Source organism: Sinohyriopsis cumingii, chromosome 7 (assembly GCF_028554795.1).
Source record: "Sinohyriopsis cumingii isolate HCF-2022 chromosome 7, ASM2855479v2, whole genome shotgun sequence".
NCBI classification, from domain to species: Eukaryota; Metazoa; Mollusca; class Bivalvia; order Unionida; family Unionidae; genus Sinohyriopsis; species Sinohyriopsis cumingii.
Genome location: NC_142967.1, coordinates 70257187 through 70270323, shown reverse-complemented (window position 1 = coordinate 70270323; position 13137 = coordinate 70257187). Strand labels below are relative to the sequence as shown.

General features: G+C 36.1%; 2 protein-coding genes across 3 annotated transcripts in view; one reads left to right on the top strand and one right to left on the bottom strand.

Annotated features, from left to right (window-relative positions):
• LOC149795478 (protein FRA10AC1 homolog) overlaps nt 1-5721 on the bottom strand; it is a 34574-nt gene extending 28853 nt beyond the window's left edge. For both annotated transcript variants that reach the window (XM_089965279.1, XM_089965280.1), the window contains exons 1-4: nt 5631-5721; nt 4212-4273; nt 2003-2089; nt 1087-1132 (exon numbers count right to left, since the gene is read on the bottom strand). In XM_089965279.1, coding sequence (XP_089821405.1) covers nt 1087-1132; nt 2003-2089; nt 4212-4273; nt 5631-5657 — 222 coding nt within the window. In that variant the 5' untranslated portion in view covers nt 5658-5721. The remainder of the gene's footprint in view (nt 1-1086; nt 1133-2002; nt 2090-4211; nt 4274-5630) is intronic.
• A 5656-nt stretch (nt 5722-11377) lies between these two features.
• Nucleotides 11378-13137, top strand: part of LOC149795477 (exosome complex component CSL4-like) — a 46299-nt gene continuing 44539 nt past the window's right edge. The window contains exon 1 of the mRNA XM_089965277.1: nt 11378-11480. Within this exon, the coding sequence (XP_089821403.1) occupies nt 11423-11480 (58 nt within the window). The 5' untranslated portion in view covers nt 11378-11422. The remainder of the gene's footprint in view (nt 11481-13137) is intronic.

Genomic DNA, 13137 nt, shown 5'->3' with positions numbered 1-13137 from the left:
TTATGGTACAAATAAATCATTGATAAGGATAAGCCATGAATATAATTACAATGAGACTATGAAGAAAATGACAAGGTAACTCTTACAAAAGTAGATTAACAACATATACTGGTTGTGACAAGGATCTGAACCACTGGCTCTTTAAAAGAAAACTAATGAACTACCACCATAACTCTTTGACTGTCCTATTTATGCTGTAAGAAAGAAGGAATCATAAATAATATGTAATCATGTGATTATTTTGATTATTCTTGTTATCTTCCCTGTTCCTACTAAAAATTGACTCCACATTGGTTATTTTGTTGATGCAGATTCATCTCCTACAATATAGCAGTACTGACTCACCAAAGCAACAGTTTATTTAAATCTGCATGATTGAAAAGATCAATACCCTGTCATAAACACTGATTTGGGATAATACATGCAGAGACTTGACTTGAGGACTGTTCAGTTTAGAAATTACAAAAAAAGTAATAAAAGCAAAGCAAAAAACCCAACAACAACCATTCCTGCATCAAAACTTATCAAGGCTGCACTGTTACAGAATCAATATCAGAGGGGAATCATTTTTATTTACTGACCCTGGAAAACGAGTGTACATAATAATATTTATTATTTCATCAGGTTAGAAGAAACAGTGTGAACAAATTTGTTTTATATGACCACCATAGAAGTAACAATGGATATCAGCCAGGCCCATTTAAGACTAGCTAAATCTTGACATGAGTGAGTTTCAAATTATATAACTGTCCTCCAAGAGATTAGGATGGAGCAGCCTTTAGAAACAAGCTATACACCAAAGGACGGAAAGGCAGAATAAAGACAATTACAGGATCTGTTACTTGAGATGACTGATTTAGAACAAATTTATGTTCTGCAAATGAAGTGTATGGAATGCCAAAACAATATGGTACAGGTCAGTATCTTTAAATCTAAATGAAAAATCAATTCAAAATGCTAACAAAATCTTAACACCTCACCTATTCCACACCTGTTACTTCTCACACATGGAAAATAAACTTCTAATGACTGTCAAAAGCACAACTTCCATTCAATATCTGCAATTCATTCTACAAAAAAGGATACTGCATCCAAGCTGAGGAAGTGAAGTCGATGAATAGTTCCCTCTTCTCTGAAAAAGTTAAAAATAAAAGCACGTACAACCATTAGTTACCAATCCTGGTTAAAAAATGTAGTTTGGTTTCATATAAATATGCAACAATATTGGGGGGCCCCAAGTGGCCGAGTGGTCTAAAGCGCTCTCCGTTACGGATCACTGCCATCTCACCTCTGTCTGCGTAGGTTCGAGTCTCAGATTCAGCCAATGTGGGTATGTGAGAAAGCTTGCCAGTAGCTTCTCGAGGGTCAGTGGTTCTTTCCGGTGTTTTTCCCGGGTTCTTCCTCCACCATTAATACTGGCCGCCATGTATAGCCTATCGTGTGCTGAAAAATGGCGTTAAACCCTACAACAACAACAACAACAGCAGCAACAATATTGTCTGTGAAATAAACAATTACATTTTGATATAAAATATAACCATTCCAGTAATTTTTATGCATAACCTGAATGAGGGATTTTATATTTCAAATTTTTCTGGAAACTGCCCCATTAACAGTATACACTTAGCAATTAAAGCACAAGATAGTTTTCTTCTATACCAGCTGAACCCACTAATAATCAAATAAGACTTAATTTCCAAGTTTAAAAATTAAAAGTCTGGTTCTTACATGAATAAAAATCCAATGAATATATTCCCACTTCTAATTAAATTCAGTTTCAAGAAACATGTTTAACTGGCCCTAAAGTTTAAATGGTCCCTAAGAGTCTGTTACGAGCAGGCTATATTTTATCCTTGATTTCAGCAACCTAGTTTTTAAAAACATGTACTGCAATCTACCCAAAGTCACATTATTTATCTCTTTCTTTGTTTCACTTTTATGGTAAAATTTTAACTTTAAAACTTTCTCCCAAATTTATGCTGTATTGATACCAAATACTTACTTGCTGTAGTCATCTTCAAGTTTTCGCTTGTTGACAATTTTCTCCTTTGGAGCTTTTGTTTTCTCTGCCAAGTCATTGTATTTTGCACTGAAAGCAAAAACAAATTAGTTTTCCATAGATATAAACTGCCAAATCAAATTTGTTCACCAGGATTTCTTGACTTGCTCTCTTACCAGAGACAATAGTGAGTCAGTAGTTACCATGACAGACTTAACAACTTGCGCCGTGAAGATGTTTTAAATTATTTGGTTTTTTTTAGCATGACTTTCCAGTGTTAAACTAAATCATCTCTTCCAAATATTATTGCACAGCATACTGTAATATACCAAGAATCTACTCAAAGAGTCTGGTGGTCTCCTGTCAGAAAAGAATTTTCAAAAATTAAAAATAAGACCATTTCTTTTAAATGCAGTGTTGAAACCATCTCTGATACTTTGGAACAATGACAAGATTTTCAAAATTAGCTGCTGCTGCAGTCATAATGGTTGTAAGATTGTCAAAAGTTAATTACTCAACCAACTAGACACCATTTTATAAGTCTATTGGTGAACTCCCATTTGAATATGACCATCCATTCAGCATGAATAGTAATAACAAGATTTTTAACATTTCCACTATGGTGCCCATGTTGGATGTCTAAAAAGCACCATTTCATTTAGGTCCAACATCATCACCATCAATATTGTTATTGTTGTTCTCCTTCTTACTGTAATTCTTCTTCTTACTGTTGCTGCTATTGTTAAGAGTTTTCTACTTGCCTACAGTTGTTGAACATATAAAAAAAATTAAGGTTTTAGTAAGAATATGAACAATGCAATTCTTAAAATATCTTTTCAATTCAATTTAAAGAAATTTATTGTACCCTTTATCTAGTTCAAAATAACATTTACAGTGCTGTAAATAAGTAACAGAAAAATCATAAGCAACAATTTTTGTAAAATTCAACATATAATTTACCGGTAATTCTCTAAGTTATAAAATGAAATTTAAGAGGGACTTACAGTATCTCAATTCCAAATAATCCATACAATTATATCACAAGTCCAAAAGTAAAGAGTGTTCTGACTGAATTTCAATCTTAAATGTGCTGATGCACCAATAACCTAAAATAGTTTCATGTACCAACAGTCCTGATTTATCACAATCATATAACATAGAATGTCTTTGAATGAATTCACAATAAATAAACCAAATATAGTGATTTTGTCCAAAATGTCAATGAGTACTTCGTAATTTCAATGAATAATATGAATAAGGAATAAATAATTCTGTTGATCACAACCATTATTTTCCAGTTAAATTCATAAACAAGGTCAGGCCTGTTTACCTAAATTTTAACAAACAATCATCAGGTAGAAGATGTGTTTTTTTTTTCAGAGGAAAAAACTAATGTCCTGAACTTAGGTCTAAATAAACATGTTGTTTACAAATGACCATCTTCTTAAAATATAATTTACATCCATAGACAAAAATAAGTTATGTAATATGTTTTTTTGTACAAATGATCATTACAATCTACAATCATGGACAAAAGTTAAATACAAACTATAGATATACTTAACAACAAATGAAAAATTACAGTTTTCCTCAGTATCTGTTTCATTATGTTTCACAAAATGAGACCTCCATAAATCTGAAGACAAAAAAGACACAAGTGCTAGCAAACCATGAGAGTTTATTGAAAGAGTACTGAAAGTCTCAAGTCACATGATGCCAGACTCCACTATCTGGCTCCATCAGGGATGCTTTAATTTTATTGGCTCTCCATCAGTCAAAACAGCCTAAATGAAAGATTCAAGTCATAAAGAATGAATCATGAATGGGGGATCTTCAAAATAATGTTTCCAGAAAGTCATTAAAAGAATCATTTTAGTGAATGCTTTGTGATGGATGATTTTTTAACAAATGTTTATTATGCCTCTGTTCTACGAGTATGATTTTCAACTGATGTGTGAAAATCGTTTCATATATATATATATATATATATATATATATATATATATATATATATATGTATATATATATATTAATTGTAGACCATATTCGGCCTACCTCCCAAGATACAAAGTATACAAAACCTCATCTGTCCTGATAATGACCATCTGAATAAAATTAGAGTTTTCACAACAGAGTAATTAGTCTAATGCAAACTCATTCATTATTGTTAATTATGCATCTAAGTGTTTGTTGAATTATTTCTTTAGTTTACCGTTTTTTCTCTGCTTCACTGTCATATTCAAATTCTGATCCATAATCCCCAGCATTATGTATCTGTAAAACAATCAATACTATTAGTAAAATGATCCATATCAAAGAAGCACTTGAAAACAAGATAAATACATGTAAGACGTATCAATGCATATCAAACGTTCCACTGATACACTGTAGCAAGGAACTGGAGATTTCTCCTAGATAGTTTACTTCTACATGCCGGTTACTATAGTGGGAGCTGTTGACTTTGCCAATGCTGCTCTCCTGTCTCCCACTTCATCCACTGCCAACCATTTTGAAACCTCCTTTAATAAGTAATATTCACACACATACTTCTGATATTTATGATAAATTGCTCTTTATCTGTAAATAATATATATATATATATATATATATATATATATATATATATAGGTGTGGGTGTTTGTGAATTTAATCAAGTATCTAATAAAGTACAAACATAACATAAACTCTTCTCATGCATCCAAGATTCGTGACAATAAAAATCTAAATAAAAAATAGAAAAGGTTTATACTCAGGCCATAATTTGCACTTGATTTAAGTAACAGAAGATTCAGTTTCATATGATATATTTAACCCACTTTGCGAAACAAGGTGCGGTTGAATGTATATCTCCAAAATATAATCAACTGAACAAGTACTGTTTTATATTTTTTTAATTTCATTTGTTTCGAAAATATAATGTACACTACTACAGCTTTTTAACACACGTCAACGTTTCGCATATACTGGATTCAGAGACTCTCTCTCTCTCATTACAACAGGAATTACATCACAATTAATACTTCCAGTTCAGTACCCACGAATGTAGTTCTAGTCTATTTTTAGAACATTTTTTCCTCTCTCATTTTGGTGGTGATAGAAGAGTTTTATTTATGCATTTTTGGTAGGAATTTAAAGGTAACTGTTTATTCTTGATAATATGAGCTTGGGGTGTTGTTGTCTGTATGTATTTTGGCAACAGTGCACAGTGAGTAATAAGGCCTTGGTGATGATCCAGAAGTGAAATTCGTGTTCTGGTTACATGCTGTTATGTTGACAGTCAATAATCTAAAAAAAGAGCAGGTCAACCTTTGACAAGAACTTCACCGTGAAGTCATCTTTGAAGGTATTTTAGATTAACATATGATTTGCATTTATTGTCACACAGTGGAAAGGTCAGTACTGAGAAACAAATGTAGAGAACATATAGTAAAATTAATTGTGTACTACGTCCAACAGTAACTACTAATAAGATGTATTAGACATCAACAGCAAGCCTAATTTAATCAAGCTGTTATTAAGGAAATTACTGATTAACAAATGCAAGTCCTATTTCTTGTCACCAGCTACTTTCAACTAATAATTAAATGGTTTAAACTTTACGAAATATATATATAAACTTAAAACTTTGGACCTGTACTAAATCGGGATTATCAACCATTGTGGTCGCTCGTTTTTCGTTTATATATCGATGATACAGCGGAAGTATTATTGAGAAGAGGGTGCTTACTACAAAGCAATTTGAACACGCGCCGAGTAGGACAAAAGGCCTAGGTAGGTGGGTGTGTTCTGATCGTATATTACTAAATTTATTACATCTACTTCGTAGAGGATGCTTTAGTGACTTTCTGCAACCATATTGAGACTACAACATCGTAGCTATTGAGATCGCAGTTTTAATTTAACCATGTTTTAAAAAAATTATTTATTTATTTATAATGGTATTCTTTTTAATGCATGATTTTAATCGTTTTTCTTGATCTCTAATCACCGGCATCCATGGCACTATTTCAGTTTTGAAATAATGTCGTTTTCTCTCCTCCTGTCAATTACTGGAAACAATCAAACTGAAGAAATGTCAGTTCAAAATTCAAAAGATAGTAAAAGTTTGTATGATTTCGTTAGAAAAAAATGGATTGTCTAAATTTATTTCATTTTTTATTAATTTAATTGTGAATTACGCTTCTTTCGATATTACATTATGCAAGTATTAAGTAAATAGTATTTAATATGCAAAGAATTTTTGTCATATAATTAGCATGACGGGATGATGAAAAAGTGGCATAGAAAGTTTGCTTAGTGTCAGTATATTTTTCATCTCTGTTCATGTGGCATCCTTCAAGGGTACTAAAATTCATTTCACCAAAAATACAACAAGAGACTCCCCTTTATATAAAAGATCCCTAAAATAAGAGCTGTATAATTGTGGCATAAATGAAATTTAGCAGTAGGTGATTGTATTGCAGAATATTTCCGATGCTTTCACACACAAAATTAGAATTACATTCTCGTGCACAATCTTCTCAAAGAAATAAACTCTCACATCACGCGTAATTACAAAACGGCAATATTAGAAAACATGTCCCTATGATAAAATGTTATTTTTTTGTGGTACATTTGCATCTTTATTTGTCTTCTTCTTCTTAAATCAAACTCAACACACACACACACAAACACACCAGTCAGGTCCGGATGGAGGGTTCCCAACACACCCGCCTAAATTTAATTTATTTTTTTACAAACATACAAACGTACAGTCACTTGTCACTTGAAATTAGACCATCATTTTATTCTTGCGCACGTTTATTAGGCATTATGCACACTTTGAGTGAACAGACACATAAACTTTTGCTTTGGTACCCTTTGGAGGAAAGTCAGAGCCTTTTTGAAATATCTGACCCCTCCAACACGTGACCTGATCTGGCCCCTGCTAGTTTTTTCCTTCAAGTTCTATGGCAATGGGCGAGCGTCAAAAGAAGAACCTGTGAATACACTGGGAGCTGTAATTGCAGACTTACACACAGACGGATTTCGTCGCTTTTCACAGGACCGAAACCGCAGTGGTGCTTAACAGTGCACTGGGTGACTAAACCACCCTTTCTAGCTTTCTAGGATCACACAGCTCACCTCTGTAGCACGAGGAATGGACAAAAATAGTTGTTCTAAGCGTTGCCTACTTCACCATAACCCCGGCCAGCATACCTTTGCTGACGGGAATTCCGCCCTAGCGGTGAAAAGGCAACAAGAAGACAATGGTGACGCAACTCACCGTCTCTACCTGAAACGTACGCACACCAATAGGCAGTACATCAGCAGATAAACCAGACAAACGAGCAGTTCTAGTTGGTAGAAAACGGCCCGATTTAACATCCAGATCTCAGCTCTGAGAAACATTCGCCTAGCTAAGATAGGGCAATTGACGAAGAAGGAGCCGGATACACTTTATTTTGGAGGGCCGAAGTAAAAGAGCGACGTGAAGCTGGTTTTGAGTTTGACATCAAATCATAGCTAATTAGCAGGCTCCCAAGTCTCCCAAAGGAGTATGAATGACAAAATAATTAAATTGAGACTCCTACAATCAGAAAAAATAAATGCAACTATCATCAACGCCTGTTTACTCGCCATGACCAACCTAGACGAGATCAAGGACAAATATTATGGAGACCTGGAGTTTCTTATTGCGAAAGTACCGAAGGCAGACAAGATCATCATCGTTGGTGACTTCTATACTAGAGTTGGCACAGATCACCAAACATGGCCAGGTGTCATTGACACGAATGATGACGGCAAATGCAACAACAGCGGATTCCTCCTACTGAGGAATTGCACTGAATATGACTTCCTAATCACCAACAGTCTTTCGCCTGCAGACCAAAACAAAACGTCAAAGATGCACTCATGCTCCAATTACGGGCATCTTAACTACGTCATCGTCAGGAGAAGAGACAGGCAGTATGTCCGAATGACGAAGACCATGAGAAGTGCAGAATGCTGGTCTGAACACGTCATAACCTCCAAGCTTCAGTATCCAGATTCAGCCTATCAGGCGAAAAAGTGCCCAAAAAACTTAATGTTTCCATATTGAAAAAGGAGAACGTGAAACAGGCATTTAATGAAAATTTTCAGCTAACTGAACGTAATCGATATAAACCCCGAGAATGTCGAGGAAAACATTTAATCGTTCAGAGACTGCGTTTTCGATTGTATCAGAAACCATCGGACCCATACCCTGTAAACATCAAGATTGGTTTGTTGAGAACGATTCTGACATGCAGAAACTTCTAAATGGGAAACATCGGTTACAAAAGACCTGTTTAAAAGGCAGCACTTCATCATCTAAGAAGGCAGCCTTCAACAACATCATGAGGACTGTCCAATGCCAACTCAGAGAATTGCACGCTCCGTGATAATATACTGTATTACCATTCTGTTGTTACAAATGGTCTGACAGTTACAGGTCACCTAAGGTTAGCTCCAGACTCTCGCTCAGTTTTAACCCTATATGCCTTATGATAACATTAGCGTGAGAAACTAGTGTGCGTGCGTTTTCATTGGTGTGGTCAGTTGTAATCTAGCCATTAAAGTAGTTAGACCAAACTACGTTTTGTGTTATTTAGCAAAACATAACAGGCCCATGGCTGAGCAACAAGGCAGATGAGATTAAGTCCTACGCAGACTTGAATGACATGAAGAGCTTCTATGATGCTCTGAAGACAATCTACGGGCCACATTCATAAGGAACATCTCCAAATACAAGGTGCTGACAGCGCCACCATGCTCACTGACAAAGAAACGATACTTCTCAGATGGCAGAACACTTAAACAGAACCCTCAATCAACAGTTAGCGATTTGGCAATTAATCGACTGCCCCAAGTGTAAGTTAACATAACAATTGCTAACTCTCCAACGCTGACTGAAAATGTAACAGCAACTGACCTGCTGCCAAATGATCAAAGACCTGGAGCAGATGCTGTACCAGCAAGAGTTTACAAAAGTGGATGTTCGCACATGGCACATAAACGTACTGAACTCTCTTAGTAAATGTGGACTCAAGGAACTATAACCCATGAGTACAACGGATGCATGCATCATCCACTTGTACAAGTGGAAAGGCAACAGGCAATGATACGACAATCTTTGGGGTCTCTCTATGCTTTCAATAGCGGGCAACATACTTGCCACGGTTCGATTGAATGATTTTGTGCATCGCATTGATCAGGAGCTATTTGGCAGAAAGTCAGTGCGGCTTCAGGAAAAGACGAGGGACCACAGACATGGTGTTTGCAGCTCGTCAACTCCAGAAGAAATGTCAGGCACAGAACTTAAACCATTAGATGACGTTCGTCGATCTGACAAAAGCCTTTGACACAGTCAGCCGTGGAGGCTATTGGAATACAATGGCAAAATTTTGTTGCATAGATAAATTCATCGTGGTGATGGCGGAAATTCTATGATAGCATGCTTACTCGTGTCGTGGACGACGGCGAGTCTTTTAAACCATTCCCAGTGATCAACAAAATTAAGCAGGGTTGTCTTTTGGTCCCAACCCTCTTCAGTGTGATGTTATTTGCAACTTATGCCTTCCGTGACTAGGATACTGGCATCGATATTAGATAACGAACTGTTGGCAAGCTGAGCAATCTGAGGAGAAAACGGGTAAATAGTAAGTTACAGGAAGTGACTGTTCTCTAAATACCAATCTGAATCTGATATGCCATGTACCATTTCTCTTCAGCTTGTGACATTTATGATCTCACAATCAGTATCAAAAACATAAAGGCAATGCACCAACCTGCACCAGGAGAGCCTTACGTATAGCCGACCTTCACATTAAATGGCCAAAGTCTCCTTGCAGTGTACGAGTTCACCTATCTCGGCAGTATACTGTCACATGCAGTCCACATCAATAATGAAACCAACGCCAGAATTGCTAAAGCAATTGGCAGATTATTTTCGGCCCAGAGGCATTGGTCTACAAGAAAACCTAAGAGTCTAAAACGCCATTGTGCTGTCGACCCATTGGCGTAGCTAGGAAATTTGGGCCCCTAGGCAAAGCTTACTGATGGCCACTTTCCTAATCTATAGCGCACAAAAATATTTCGTGAACCCCGATGTTTTGCATACTCTTGCTATATGGTAGATACGCCCTTGCGGTGTATATACGCCATACCAAGAGGGTAAATCTTTTTCACATGGGCTGCCGGATGAAACTGATGAGGATAAAATGGCAGGACATGCTCCCAGACACCGAGGTTCTCACACGGGCAGGCATTTCAAGCATCAATACTGCTGATGAAAGCACAGTTGAGACGGGCAGGCTACATCACCATGATGTCAGAAGACTATGTGCGAAAGAAAATTGTAGGGTGTTCAGAAGAAACGCGTCCAAGATTCCCTGAAACACCTGAACATGAAACCCGAGACTCGATGAGATCGCACACAGGATCGCCCTTCCTGGCGGAGTCTCATTCATACTGGAGCAACATACTTTAAACGGAGGAGAATTACAGAGTCACTGCAGAAGTGCGAGCAGAGGAAATATCAGAACTTCAACACACCATATATTGGTGAAAATAAACCCAAGCGGCATGTCCTACCAAGTGTGCCACAGCCAGTTCAGAGCATAAATATGCGCGCTTGCTTCGCCTAAACACTGGAACCAAACCAGTTAGTAATGTCTTGGTTAACTTCGAACTCGACGAACAAAAAACATTTCCGGGCCATGTGCTAAATATGTAGATATCGTTAAATTAAAGTATGACGATAACTTGTTGTTATTATTATTATTATTATTATTGTTGTTGTTATTATTGTTATTGTTATTGTTATTATTATTATTATTATTATTTAAGTATTTTAATTTGCATACTTTTTACATAATGTCTGAGAGGCTATTTCATATCACGACTTTTAACCGGTATAAATAGAAGTAAAACATTTTCTCTCTCTAGAAGTAAATAGGGTGCCTGCATAAAGTTTACTGCTCTGATTTTGTTGAGCAAGTTTTCAGGTTTGATAAAGTTCGTTCCACAGAACCTTTTCAGGTTAGTGTCATTAATGTAGCTAAACGTACCTAATTTATTTCACATGAACTATATAAATGGAATAGGTACTTTTAGCTACATTTAATGACGCTGACCAGAAAATTTACAGATTTTTAGGTAGGAAAAAAGAAACGAACTTTGTATATGTAGATACTTTATTGATTTTGCAGTAGGTATAGAAGCTAACACTAAAATATTAAATTTCATCGGTTTCCAAATAGTGCTTTGAAGTCATTATATTCGGTGGATCCATACATTAATTGTTCCCGATTCTTTAGGTGTATGGTACGACCCTATTACGGATCAGATCTTTAGCATTCACGAGTGTATATCAGAAGGGCACACAATTTGTAGAAAATAAATGCATGAGAATGCCTGCATATGTTTTTACACAGTCTAAGAGCAATGAGCATGGCTGCCAAAGATATTTGTGTCCCAGGTATGATGCAGATTTCCTGGGTTTCTTGTCAAGATTATTTGCTGTTATTTTCAAGGATTGAAAATGATGTCATATTGCACCATATTTGAATAATTTAGTTGACTAGAATACACGAAAGAAAAGTGTCGTCACCCAGAAGACCATTTCGTAGAAGGCATTTTGATGATCCTATTTCCGATTACACAGAGATAAACCATTGGTCACGTCTGGTGCCGGTTAGTGGCATAATATTTCGGCCACTTAGTGCTCCTAATAGTCCGAGTTTCATTTGACCCTTGTCACCCCATTTTTTATATTTGGACATTTATGTTGGGGTGTAGGGTCAGAGTCCATTCCCTATCGAAAAGTTTGAATTCGCCGACACCATTTCGTGTCGGCATGGGGTAGCCGCTTACTAGTCCTACTTGTAAGACATTGACGCTGATATTTATGTTGTGGGCGTCAAGCATAGCACTAAAACAAAAACAACATGTGCTGTGTCTTACATTGTAGGACTAGCCGATTACTAGCCGGCCCAGCAAACTTGAACAACCTTTCATCGATATATACCTGCATGAAATCTATGCTGTTTATGTTTTGGGCGTCTAGGTATTACTGCCCAAATAGCAGTCAGATTTTCAGGGATATCTCGCACACTTGGCATCCCATATCGGCACATTTCTACAAATTAATGTTATGTTTTAGTCTGAGTTTAATTTATATCTGTATTTTAATTTAGACTGGGTAGTCTGAAATAAAAAAATCTTATCTTATCTTTACTTACTCTGATGTCTTGTTCCTACTAAATTCAAATTCCCACACAAGCAATTGGACATGCTTTCAAGTTCAGTTGGCTGGAATGTGATGGAGGCCAGGAATACCAAAGAATCTTGAATCAAATGTAGCTGTCTAAACACTTTCTTCATATTAATATATTTTTATTTGTTCATTAAAGAAGTATACTTCAACATAACCAGATTTCAGCATTCCCGGCTTCCACTGCATTCCAGCCAACTGAAATGTAGTCCAACGAAATTTGAAAACAGGTGACGTCTATTTCTTTTGCAAGAATTTGAGTTTATTAGAAAAAAAACATCAGTGTAAGTAAAGCCTGACTAAAACATTATGACTTTAATTTTTAGAAAAGTGTCATTATTGGCTGCCAGTTGTGTGATATTCCCAAATATTTGACTTTAGTTACCATGTTAGTAGACATCAAAACATGCTACACAGCGCTGTTACTTAGGCATTAAGACCTAGACACCCAAAACATAAATATCAGCATCAAGGTCTTACATTGTAGGACGATTAGGAATCTTAATTGTACAGTGTAAGACATTGATGTTTATGTTTTGGGCCTCGAGATTTTACTGCCTAATTAATGTGGCTGTGTAGTGTGTTTTAATACCAACTAACATTGTTATGGATGTCAAATTTTCAGGTATATCTCACACACTTGGCAGCCCATAACAACGCTTAACAAATTAAAGTCGTAGAGTTTTAGTCAGACGTTACTTACTCTAATGTCTTTTTCCTAATCAATTCAAATTTGCACACAAGCAAATGGACCCATTTACGAGTTTCATTGACCTACATTTCAGTTTTCTGGAAAGTGATGGAAGCTGGTAATGCCACTATCAGGTTAAGATGAAATATACTTCTGTAATGAAACAATTAA